The 12,221-nt window shown below is 33.6% G+C and overlaps 1 protein-coding gene across 1 annotated transcript; it reads right to left on the bottom strand.

Annotated features, from left to right (window-relative positions):
• Positions 1-10,218: 10,218 nt before the first annotated feature.
• LOC107889069 (PHD finger-like domain-containing protein 5A) lies at positions 10,219-11,447 on the bottom strand. Its single transcript, XM_016813369.2, has 2 exons — positions 11,325-11,447; positions 10,219-10,777 (listed from the first exon to the last, which is right to left on the bottom strand). Exon 2 carries the CDS (start codon positions 10,741-10,743, stop codon positions 10,411-10,413), a length of 333 nt encoding a protein of 110 aa, XP_016668858.1. The 5' UTR covers positions 10,744-10,777; positions 11,325-11,447; the 3' UTR covers positions 10,219-10,410.
• Positions 11,448-12,221: the final 774 nt, after the last annotated feature.

Genomic DNA, 12,221 nt, shown 5'->3' with positions numbered 1-12,221 from the left:
ATGCTCTTGCCATCTAGCCCAAATAGACCTTGGGTCTATTTTCCTTTTAAACCCTCTTTCTTTTATCATTTAAGCTATTTAATCATTTCCCATAATTTTGCATTTGATACAATTTAGTCCTTTTTGTTCAATTAACTATCAGAACTTTAAAATTTCTTGACGAAACTTCAATACTAACTTATTAACACTCCATAAATATTTATAAAAATATTTATGGCTCGATTTAAAATTCCCAAGGTCTCGATACCTCGTTTTCGATTTTAATTATTTTAGTATTTATTTTTAGTACACTATTCACTATTTCAAAATTTTTCCTAACTTCACATTTAACTTATACTCACTAAATTAATAATATTTCCTACTCATTTGTCGGATTTAGTGATCTCGAATCACTGTTCCGACACCACTGAAAATTAGGCTGTTACATGCTTTGATTTGATAACTTCCCTTTTTCTAGGTTATTTTTTGAGTGGTAGCTTTATTCTATGGTGAAATATTACATCCACACATTTGAGATTCTACCATAAACGTAATCTAAGGAATGTGTTCCCGAGAAGTCATGATTGTAACACCCCATACCTGACTTGATTGTCGAGTCCAAGTTAGAGGATGCCACATCCGTTGCCAAAGCAACTATGATTGTAATACCCCTAACCTGTATTTGTTGTCGGAACAGGGTTTTAGAACATTACCGAAACTTTTAAAACATTTTTCAAATAATTTATGTAAATTACTATTCATTAACCAAAATTATTCAAAATGTCCCTTAATTGGACCCTCAAGGCCCAATACGAGCATTAGAATCAAGTCGGGACTTAATCGGAAACTCTAAGAATTTTTTGCTAGTTTTTAAAATTTTTCCAAGGTGCAGGGCTTACACACCCTTGTGGTCAAAAGGACACGCCCGTGTGACCTTAAGACATGCCCATGCTAGAGGCCGTGTTTGACCCCGTGTAACTTTTTGACGTGTGCACACAGCCATAACACATACCCATGTGCTAGGCCGTGTGGTTAATTAATTCAATTCAAAATTAGGTGCAGGTTTCACACGGCCAAGACATGCGCTCGTGTTCTAGGCCGTGTAGCAAACACAACTGAGACACACGTTCGTGTCTCTACCCTTGTACTCAATTCTGAGCAATCTGTTTCTCAAAATTAAGGCGCAGGGGTTACACGGCATAACTACACACCAATGTACTCGGCTGTGTGTCACACATGGGCTAGACACATGCCCATATGTCTGCCCCTATGGACAAAATAAAGCATTTCTAGCTTCATTTCTCACCCAAAATCACACCCATGGCCTGTACTTGAAACACACATCCAGTGCCAACCATTCCAAGCATTCAATTTAAACAAATTTCATCATTCATCATAGCATACCATTACATGCGTACATGCTTACAATCTTACCTTGACTTATTCTATATATTAGACATAATTTTGTCAACTACTTAACTTATATTTAGCTACCATAGCATGACATTATAGGTATATCAAAACAACCATTACTAGTCATTCCAATGGCTAGATTACAAGCATCATTATCAAGCCACTAATGGTTAAGTTATCTTATACATGCCATTATACCAAAATGATTTTACTATGTTTACACAAAATAACTAGTTGATAGTGTGACGATGCTCCAATGATCTCCAACCTTCGCGAGCTTCCAAGCACTATAAAACAGGGGAAAAATAAAACAAAGTAAGCATTACATACTTAGTAAGTTCGTATAACAGAAACTAAACTTACCAATCCCGTTTATTAAATCTAAGCATACAATATCATGTTTTCCATCCATTTTCTAAACTGTCTAAACACATACATTCAATCAAACATGTTAGTCACCAAAATCTTCATATCAATCAAGTAAACATATATGAGCTCATCATGCAAAATTCTTTCAAGTCATTATTATTTCATCTCACAATTCTCATACCATGTCAAGAGTCGTGTCCGTTGATTCATTGAAATTCCGATGGATGCTCAAGTACTACACTCGAGGTGTACGATTCAATAATCCGTCAATTTCTTATTCAAGAGTACCCATTAGGGCACTTAACCAAGAAACACACTCTTGAGCCACATATCGTATAAGAGGATTACTAGTCTAGGCTAAATCCTATATATAACGTATGCTTAAAGGAGCTTGATTAGGATTACCAGTCCAGGTTAAACCCTAATCATAACGTATACTTGAGAGGAGTTATATCATGATTACCCGTCTGGGCTAAATCCTTTCTATAATAAGGTCAATAAGATTACTCGTCCGAGCTAAATCTTATCCACAATAATTTCAGGACCTCATCCATTTCGGGAAAGCACATATATTCATCAAAATTCAATATTCAATCGGGACTTACCCCTTTTTTGCCATTTTAAGCACGTATTAAAATTTTCATTATAGCATTCAAGCAATGAATTTTAATATAATTCATATTACACACAAACACATTATTCAATTAAAATAATTACATGCTTGATTAAGTTACACGAACTTACCTCAACACTTGTTCGCGTATAAAATTTACTGATCCAAAATCTTTTCTTTTCATCGGTCTAACCTCGAATTTGTGTTGTCTGGATCTAGATAAATAGCTTTAATCATCAATTTCACGTATTTCGTATTTATTTGGACTCAATTTACATCCTAGGCAAAATTACCATTTTACCCTTAACTTTTCCATAAATTCCAATTTTGTCCCTAGGCTCAAAAAATGAAACTTGTGCAATTTACTCCCTATTCAAGCCTAACCAAAATCCCATTATAAAATTTATAGCACATGTATTCATAAAAATTCAGAATTTTCATCAAATTTGACAACTTTACATTTTAGTCCCTAAATCATGTTTTCATGAAAAATCCCTTTGTAAAAGTTGTTTATATATAAAAAAACCTTTCATTTTCTACCATAAATTTCTAATTTTTAGCATATTCATCCATGACCCAAATTTCATACATTGATAACTTTTCAAATTAATCCCCTAAATAGATAGATTAGACTATCTCGATTTCAAAAATATCAAAATTACTAAAAACGGGACAAGGAAACTTACCTAATTAAGCTTTGAAAGTTTCTCCTCTCTCTCCTAGGGTTTCCATATAATTTTGGGGATGAATATGACAAAAATAAGATGATATTTCTTTTTATCATCTTTTAATTAATTAAATTATTTCAATTCCAATTTAGTCCTTGCCCTTTTCTAATTTTTCCATGGATGAGTCACCAAAAATCTACATAATTTTCTTTAATGGCCTAATTACCATATAAGGACCTTTATATTTGAATTCCATAGCTATTTAATCCTTATAGCTACTAGAATTCAACTTTCGCATTTATGCGATTTAGTCTTTCTCATAATTAAGCACTTAATCGATAAAATTTTTGTATAAAAATTTTCACACGACATGTCTATCATATTACGGACCATATTATAAAATAAAAATAAACTTTATTTTCAGATCGGATTTGTGGTCCCAAAACCACTGTTCCAATTTCACTGAAAATGGGCTATTACAATGATAATTTACAATTCAATTGAAAATATTGATAAATAGATGAATATATTACCTAAGGTTCATGGGAGCCATAACATGTTTATATGATTTAAATTAATATGGAAGTAAATGATTGTGTGAAAGGACCTATTGTACCTATATGTGAAATTAGACAAATCAATGTCTAACTATACTTTGAAATCTGTGAACTTCGAATATACCTCTGTATGAACGTCAATGAATTTGCTTGATATAAGTTAATTATAATCATAATGTGCCTTTAGTAGACTAGGTGAAATGCTTAGGATACAAATGGCATGCCAATAGAGATTAGATATGCATTTGATCTAGGAGATGACATGTTAGAGCTTCTTTGTACCTTTCGAGCTTAGCATTTATGTGCTCCCTAGTTTTGTTTGGATGGATGCATTCATGTATAGTATGGTTGTGTTTGGAAGGATGTGATATGATACCTTTGAGCTTAGCATTTATGTAACGCCCCAATTTTCGGGAATTCTGTGAATGTTGGCAAAATTTCATGCTTTAATTTTGTCATTTGTGAGTGAAATTATGAAATAGGACCTATGTGAAAATGTTTGAAAATGCTATAGGCTAAATTGAAGTGGCCAAATAAATAGGAGTGCAAAATAGGAGGATTTACATGACAAACCTCTCATTTTACATGAAGTGGCCAGCCATCATGTTGTTGTAGACAAAATGTGCACTTGATATCCATAATTTATGGTACAAATTGATACAAATTGATAATGGGTTAGGTAAATGTTCCATGATAATGGGTTAGGTAAATGTTTCATGATAATGGGTTAGGTAAATGTTCCATGATTGGAATTTCATGTCTTTTGTATTAAAGAATTAAATGGATGAAATATGAAATTTTATTAAAAGAAAAAGGGGTGAAAAGAACAAAGTTTTGTCTATCTTTGTTCATCATAGCCTAAAGTTAGAGAAGAGAAAGGAGAGGAGAAAGCTCTTGAATGTTCGGTCACTTGGGGAAGAAAATTGAAGGTAAGTTCATGGTAGTTTGCTTCTATCTTGATGTTCATGAGTTCTTCTTGATTCTACCTTAACTCTTGAAGCATATTTTGGTTTTTGGTTGTATTGTGAGCATTTGGTCATGAATTAAAATGAAGGAAATGGTTGTTGTTTCATGTTCTTTTCATGAAAAATGGAAGATATGTGAAGTTGAGCCAAACAAATGAGCATGCATGTGCTTAGATGCTAAGGGGAAAAATCGGCTAATATGTTGTCCTTTAAAATGATGAAATGGATATTATACTTAAGTAAAATCATAGATATGTGATGATTGATTGGTGATATACATGTTTAAAAAAAAACATGCATGCAAGTTATGTGTGAAAGAGTGATTTGGTAATAAATTTGCTTGGGACAGCAGCAGTAACGTGACTTTGGAAAATCACCATAAATTGTGGGAGATGAGTTAGAAGCTGTATAAATTATGTAATTAAATCTTAATGAGTCTAGTTTCAAATGGAATAAACGAGAACATATTTTGAATTCTTTACAATGAGAAATTTGATTCGTAATGAAGAGTGGTCAGATTAGTCAAACAGTGAAACATGGGAAACTTTGAGAAAAATATGGTATTGATTGGATAAACCAAAAATTCTGAAAACTTTATGGATAGAAGATATATGAGTCTATTTTCAGGGAAAATTAACGGCACTTGATTTGGAGTTTCGTATCTCCAGTTATAAATGATTTAGTGACTGTTGCTCAGGAAGACAGCTTGCAGTGAAATTTTGATTATGTGGTAAACATTGACAAAAAAATTGTTAATGAGTTGCTTATTGATTTCTTATGAGCTTACTATGATCTGTAGGTGTGGTTGGCCGAATATTGTAAGGGGTTAATACGTAGTTCATATTTGAATAGTTAGATTAACGTGTTAGTAATCCAATTGTAGGCAGTTCGTGTGTGGATCTCGTCAGCATATCGTCGCAAACAAGTGTGTAACTAACACCCTCTTTCTTAGTCTGGATCGGCAAAAGTCGAAAAGCCGAAATGCCGAAAATCGGTATTTTGTAGATTTGCGTGTGTACGAATGCTCGTGAGGTAAATCGATTAATGTTTTTGGTAAGCTGCAAAATTTGGACTGCAAAGTGCATGATTTTTATGCCCTCGATATTTTTGGGCTTAATGGGCCAAAATTGGAATGATGAGCCAACGTGCCCAATTCGGTAAGAACCCTCGGTACGTGATTCTGTTAGTACGTGAAAAGTAGGAATATGCATGAAAAACCTTAAAATAGATAAATTACTAAAATACCTTTAAAAGTGGAAAATTTATAATTTTACCCCTAGTAGATAAATTACCGAAATACCCCTAGGGTTAAATTGACCTAAATGCATGTTTGACTGTTGTTATTTACTGCATGCCATGTTGTTATTATCTGATGCATGGGATTGGGATATTGACGGAGGAAGTACTGAAAGTGGCTTGTCCACGTACTGGAGGCTTTGCCTCAATTTACTGTTAACTGAGCAGCAAGGCTGCAACTATGGAGTGTTCGGCTGGGTGGGTTGAGCTAATCCCCACATGGAGTGTAGGGCTGGTACGGGTGGAGTGTAGTGGTTGGTAGGTTGAGTAGTCTCCCCAAATGGGCTTGCATATGTTATTGATGTTGCATGTATTTTGAAATGGGCCTATGGGCCATACTGTTATCTGAATAAGGGGCTAAGGCCCAGTTTATTGTAATATGGAAAGGGCTCTGGTCCAGTACCACTGTTACCTGAATGGGCTTAGGTCCAATAGGCTTGAGCTGACTTGGGCTTTGAATGGGTTTTCCTTACACACTGAGTTTCCCCAAACTCACCCCTTTTATTTTCATCCACGCAGGAAATCCCCAACCATAGTGGGCTTGGAGCTGTGAGGGAATTCGGAGTGGCCACCTGTTCTGAAAGTTTGGTTTTCTTCTGGTGAACTGGACATCCTATTATTTACGTTGAGGTTTGGGTTTTTAAATGTAATAAGGTCGCTTAATTATTTTTGAAGGTTTTAATATGTATTACTAAGATAGGTATTACTTATTTTAACTGTTGAAATTGGATAGCTTTAGGGCGCGTTTTCAAAAAAAAAAACAACAATTGATTTCAAAATAACACGACAACAAGCAAAGCTTCCGCAATGAAAGTATTTTCCAAAATTAATCACTTTTCCTAAAAATGACTTAATCAAATCGATTTCCTAGAAATATACATGACGTTAAGGTGTGGCAATGGCGGTGTGCATGTCTAGGATTGGATCCGAAGGGAGCTTGGTACTTAAGTAGTCCGATAGACTCACCTCCTCTTTTCCGGTTTTCTACCTGGTGCACAGCTTCCATTCACTTTAACCTATAATGAAATTATCTTTTAAAACACTAAGTAGGTTTTTCTGGATCAACAATATAAAATGTTTTGAACGCTTCGATGTGGCATGTCGGATCTGGCCATAACGTCTGGGCCAGGTTTGGGGTGTTACAATTTATGTGGTCTTCGATTGTGTTTGGATGGATGCACTTATGTGCAATATGGTCCTGTTTGGAGGGTCGTGATATGATGCCTTCAGGCTTAGTAATTATGTGCTCCCTGATTGTGTTTGAATGGGTCTCAAGCATCTGAGTTACATTTTGCTAGAGTTTACTGAAGGCCCTAAGCTAATAAATTGATAAGAAATTGAATAAATGGACATACTATAATGAATATGTTTTGATATCATGTTTTGAACATTGTGGCATAAATGAATGGTGTTATAAGTAATTAAGATGAAAGGTCGAGAGCCTATCTGTGAAGGAAAATTTTTGAACTAATTCATAAGGGCTATAAGGCAAAAATATGAGGTCAAAATTTCTATTTATGTAACTCCTAAATGATTATAAGAATGATGTTGTGAATTGGTTGTAAGATGGAAGGATGACCTTCTAAATTTTATGAACTATGTTATAATACACCCAATGGTTTGTTTCTACTTGAGTAAGAGTTAAATTAATCCTTCTCTATGGATATTGCACTTGGATAACATTAATTCCTAATCAGTCAACAATGTCATGATGTTGTTCCTCGCAATGTTACGACTTTACAAACTATGCCTTGATCACTTCGCAAATTCCTAGCAACATCATGACATTTTTACGTCGATGTCGCAATTTTAGTAACTAATGTCACGACGTCATGTCTCGCAATATTGTGACTTTACTCTCTTTTTTTTATTCTTAGAAATTCAATAAATTACGTCATGACGTTAACTTCCTTGATGTTCACAACATTCTTCTATGAACTTAAACTCCACGACAACAATTAGTAAGGTCAATACTTCATCTACCATAATGTCACGACATTGTGTTACATTACACAATTTTATAGCTTAAGCTCGAACTTGGAATGAATTTATTTATGACTAAGCTAGTGAATTCTAATAAAAGATGGACTTTATATTTGACTAAACACTATGTGAACACTCAATAGGAGTTATACATTTGAATTAAACATGTGATCACCTAATTAATCAACAATTTGTTAGTTGAATCCCCCTTTAATTCGGTAATAAGGGTTAAATCCTTTAATAACACTAAAATGTGGCTTAATTGAATTCTAAATCATTACTCCTAGGGGCTCAACACTAATAAGTAATAGGATAAGTATGTTTATCTTTGTGTATCTATTGAGTTCACGCGTAAATTGTTTAAACATGTAGGTTGTGGACTTGTTGAGAAGGTTATGGTTCTGGCATGGGAAAAGCGCATGGCCATTCAGTATTTTGAAATTGTAATGTTTCTATGTTGATTGTAATTATTGTATTTTGGCATGTATTTAAAGACTTAAACTATTAAAGGAATTTGTCAGTATTTGGATTTAGTGAAATCGAGTGACTTTTGAAATTATTCGAATGTGTATGTTAACCTTTGAATTATAAATTGATTTGAGACTTGTATGTATGCATGATTGAGCTTTGAAAAGGTTTTACAATAATTCAAAATGATGTTAAAAATGTATTCAAGCTTTCTAAATGATGAGAATGATTTAAAGAATTTTCACTAAATCATGAAGTCGTGCAAGTTAAGAAAGTGTTCCAGTAGCATCTCCTATTTTCAATGGTGATTGAAGCAGGTATGGGATGATATAGGATTTGTTTAGCTGCAATAATACTATTCCATATGAAAAGAAGGTTATTACCTTCGTTTACATCAATAAATTCACAATTTAAAAATTATTTAGCTTTGGACAGTCTAAATGAAAGAGAATAAAGACTCGAATAACCTCCAACTTTGTTTGCGAAACATTGTCATGTTAAAAACATTTAAGGTTTTCAAAAACTTATACCTCCAATTTTTTTAACAACACAAAGTTTCTCTTATGAGGCCCAATGAACTTCCTGTTGCCCATTATTGTTAGAGCCCACTAAAAGGAGATCATCATTTTTTGAGGGGCATCACCTGTGTTCAAGAGCAGTAAGAAGACACTCATGCAATGAACAGGGAGTGCTTGGGCAACAGTTTTTTGCACTTTTTTCTTGGTTTTGACTGAAATTTGTGCTTCCAACTAAAATCCTCTTACTCAATCTTTCTCTGAAAAAAGAAAAAAAAATTACTTTTTGTTCCTCCCATTGTGGGAAGATAAATCCCAGATATTGCCCATAATTCATCGTTAAGCTTACCACCATAACCAAACAAATAATGCATCTGTCAGGAAGTCAAAGTATAATACCTGACTTCTATAGATTAATGGCTTGTCCCAAGGCTTCCTCATAACCATACAGAATACTTTTTACGGCATGGCTTTCAAAACTCTAAAAAAGAGGCAAATTTGAAAGAATATTAAAGTTAGTAAAAAGCTTACATGTCCTCCAAATTGAGTTGTGATCCCTTGGCGATACTCCAAAAATGTCGAGGCAGGTTCTAGTGTAGTTTTCTTACAAAAAAGGGAATGTTTGGAACATATATTGTATCGCTTTCACCATCTCCAATTGGCTTTAACATCACAGTACAAGTCCACATGATTTGCAAAAAATGATTTGAATTATTAAGGTAATATAGATCTCGTTTTAGAGGAATCAAACTTCATGAAAGCGAAGCCTGATAATGGTAAGAGTCAATTTAGCCTTAAGCTTCGACTTCAGCTTCGATCTGACGTGCATAAAATATTGTCAATCTGTATGTCTTTAAAAACAAAGCTACAATATTTAACGTTAAAGCTGGCAATTAGACTGACGAAATAATTTGATTAGAAGAATAATTTTGTTTGATAATTCAATTAAAACATTTTCAAAAGATCAATTTAAATTTGATCTATAGTTTGAGGACTTTGGTGTAATTAACCCCCAGAAAAACAGTAAGTTGTCAATCAATTTACATGCAAGAATAGGAGATACTGCTGAGATTCATTCGGCCGCTTGGTTGCTCTGCAACATAGTCGATTTCGAACCAGGATTGTCTTATAGTGCGATAACAATTTTCATTTGCTTCATGCACAAGTAACACAAGAAGACTGTAGAGCATATAGAAGTAGATAATGCAAGTAATAAAGCACTTAAAAACTTTGCAAAACCTAAAACGAGGACAGGCACAAGCACGAGATATGCAAAACCTAAAACGATGACTTTGAGAAAACTTTGCTTGCAAAAGCTCACCCACAAACCACATGCAAATACATAGGATAAACTACGAATCAATAGGTGTAAATCAGCAATAGAACTCCATAAACAATGCAACCAGATATTTCCATACCAGATTCTGTGTAAATAAATTAGGCCCCTAGTACAATCAACTACAGTTCTTAAAATAACATAATTCTAAAGAGCTTAAGTCTCTCTGTGATACCAACATATTCTAAAATCCGGCATTCCCTGTGACATAAGCACAGCAAGACCTAATCACAGCAGGTAAACATCAATCATCTTTTCTTAAAACCATATTTTTTACGTTCATAGAATAAGTCTGTTTTAGCACTCCCGAGATTAACAATTTTTGGACAACCATCGCGATCTTTCTCTTGCTGAGTACACTCCTTACAGTAATATGCATCGGATATCCCCACCCCTCCACAGATAACACACCTACCTTGAAACGACCCATAGTTGCATTCATCGCAAACTCGCACAAGCGTGCAAGGGCGGACATAAGAGTCACAGATTACACACTTGCCATCACACTTCTCACATAATCGTCCTATTGCAATCCCCGGCTGTTTCCGGCACATGATCAAATCAGGATGGTGCTTAGCCATGACTGCCCAAACTTGTTCCTAGTTGTTCCAAGATCTGAAACAGAAAAGCAAAAGAATCAAACAATACAAGAAGTGTAATATAAAGATAAATTCAAAAACCCAACATCAGAAAACAAAAAACAGAAATTATTAAGACCCTGATTCCCTTCTTTTGTTCCTATTAATACTCATACTAATGCAAGTCCCTTTTGTTCCCTAGATACTGCTATGGAAGGATAGTTAATTAGCCATAACACAACCCTAATTATAAGATAAACACTCAAGTTCTCCTCAATATTAAGAGGTTACAAAAGAGTATTATAAAGAAAAATCCAAAAACCAACATCACAAATCAAAGACAGGACTTAATAAGATTCTGATACCCATGTTCATTTAATTCTCTTTTGCTTCCTAGTATTGCTACAACCCTAATTATAAGATAATTGCACCATATAAAAAGCAAAATAACTTACAAAATTTAATTTGCAGACCAACCAATAATAAAAAAAAAAACTAAAAAAAGAACAAAAGGAAAATAAAAGAAAGCAAACAGCAAGCTTGGAGCGGGTATATGAGTTAGCAAAGAAAAGGAGGAGGGTGACCTGAAAGTCGGCTTTGGTGATGTTCCAGAGAGTCTCGAAGCAGAGAGAAAGATGAGGATCTGTGTGGATTTGAAAACGTATAAATGAAATTGGAAAAATCATAGGGCTCGTTCTTTGGATTTTAATTTGGGCTATTGTTACAGATTTTTAGGCTTTTTTTTATCTCACCATTTTGGGCCTATAATAATTTTGAATTTGGTACTAATCTTATTAAAATTTAAAAACAATAAATATTTATTTAAAAAATTTCTGTTAAGTGTACTATGGTCATTTCAATTCTTTCTTAAACCATTACAATATCAATCCATTCAACCAAATATAAGAATACTATTACAATTTTATTCTATTCTATTCCATTCCATTCAACTAAATATTTGAATTACTAATTACAATTTTATTCCGTTACAAAAAGTTCATAATCCTTCTCCTACCTTCAAAAATAAATAAATGATTAAATTGAATTTAAACCATTAAACTTGATGTTGACTTCCCCTGAGAATGAAGCAACTTTGAGTCATAATTGTACTAAATAACATAGGTCGTGGTTCGATTTTAAACAAGTTTTCAAGCTCGAACATGGTTTCGTCTATCTCAATAATCTGTTCTATTGTTTGAAAAATAATAAAATTATTTTTATTTAAATTTAATTATAAAAAATATATAAATATAAATATAATTTAATTTAATATTTTTTAATTATTTTTCAATAATAAACTGACTAGATCAAGTCGATCCAAAGTCTAAGCCTGGCCCAAAACTGGACCTAACCAACCCGATCAACCATGAAACGCCTTCGAGTTCTAAGCCTACTATTGCCATTTCCTCAATGAATTAAAAAAAAAAGCAGAAAATATATAAACTAGGCAGAAATGTTTAGGTAAAAAAAAAAAGATAAAC

Source organism: Gossypium hirsutum, chromosome A09 (assembly GCF_007990345.1).
Source record: "Gossypium hirsutum isolate 1008001.06 chromosome A09, Gossypium_hirsutum_v2.1, whole genome shotgun sequence".
Classification (NCBI taxonomy): Eukaryota; Viridiplantae; Streptophyta; class Magnoliopsida; order Malvales; family Malvaceae; genus Gossypium; species Gossypium hirsutum.
The sequence above is the reverse complement of the archived record's forward strand: the minus strand, read 5'-3'. Positions and strand labels throughout refer to the sequence as shown.

Excerpts from the sequence above, each read along its gene's own strand:
- LOC107889069 (XM_016813369.2), bottom strand. The coding sequence starts at position 10,743 with ATGGCTAAGCACCATCCTGATTTGATCATGTGCCGGAAACAGCCGGGG.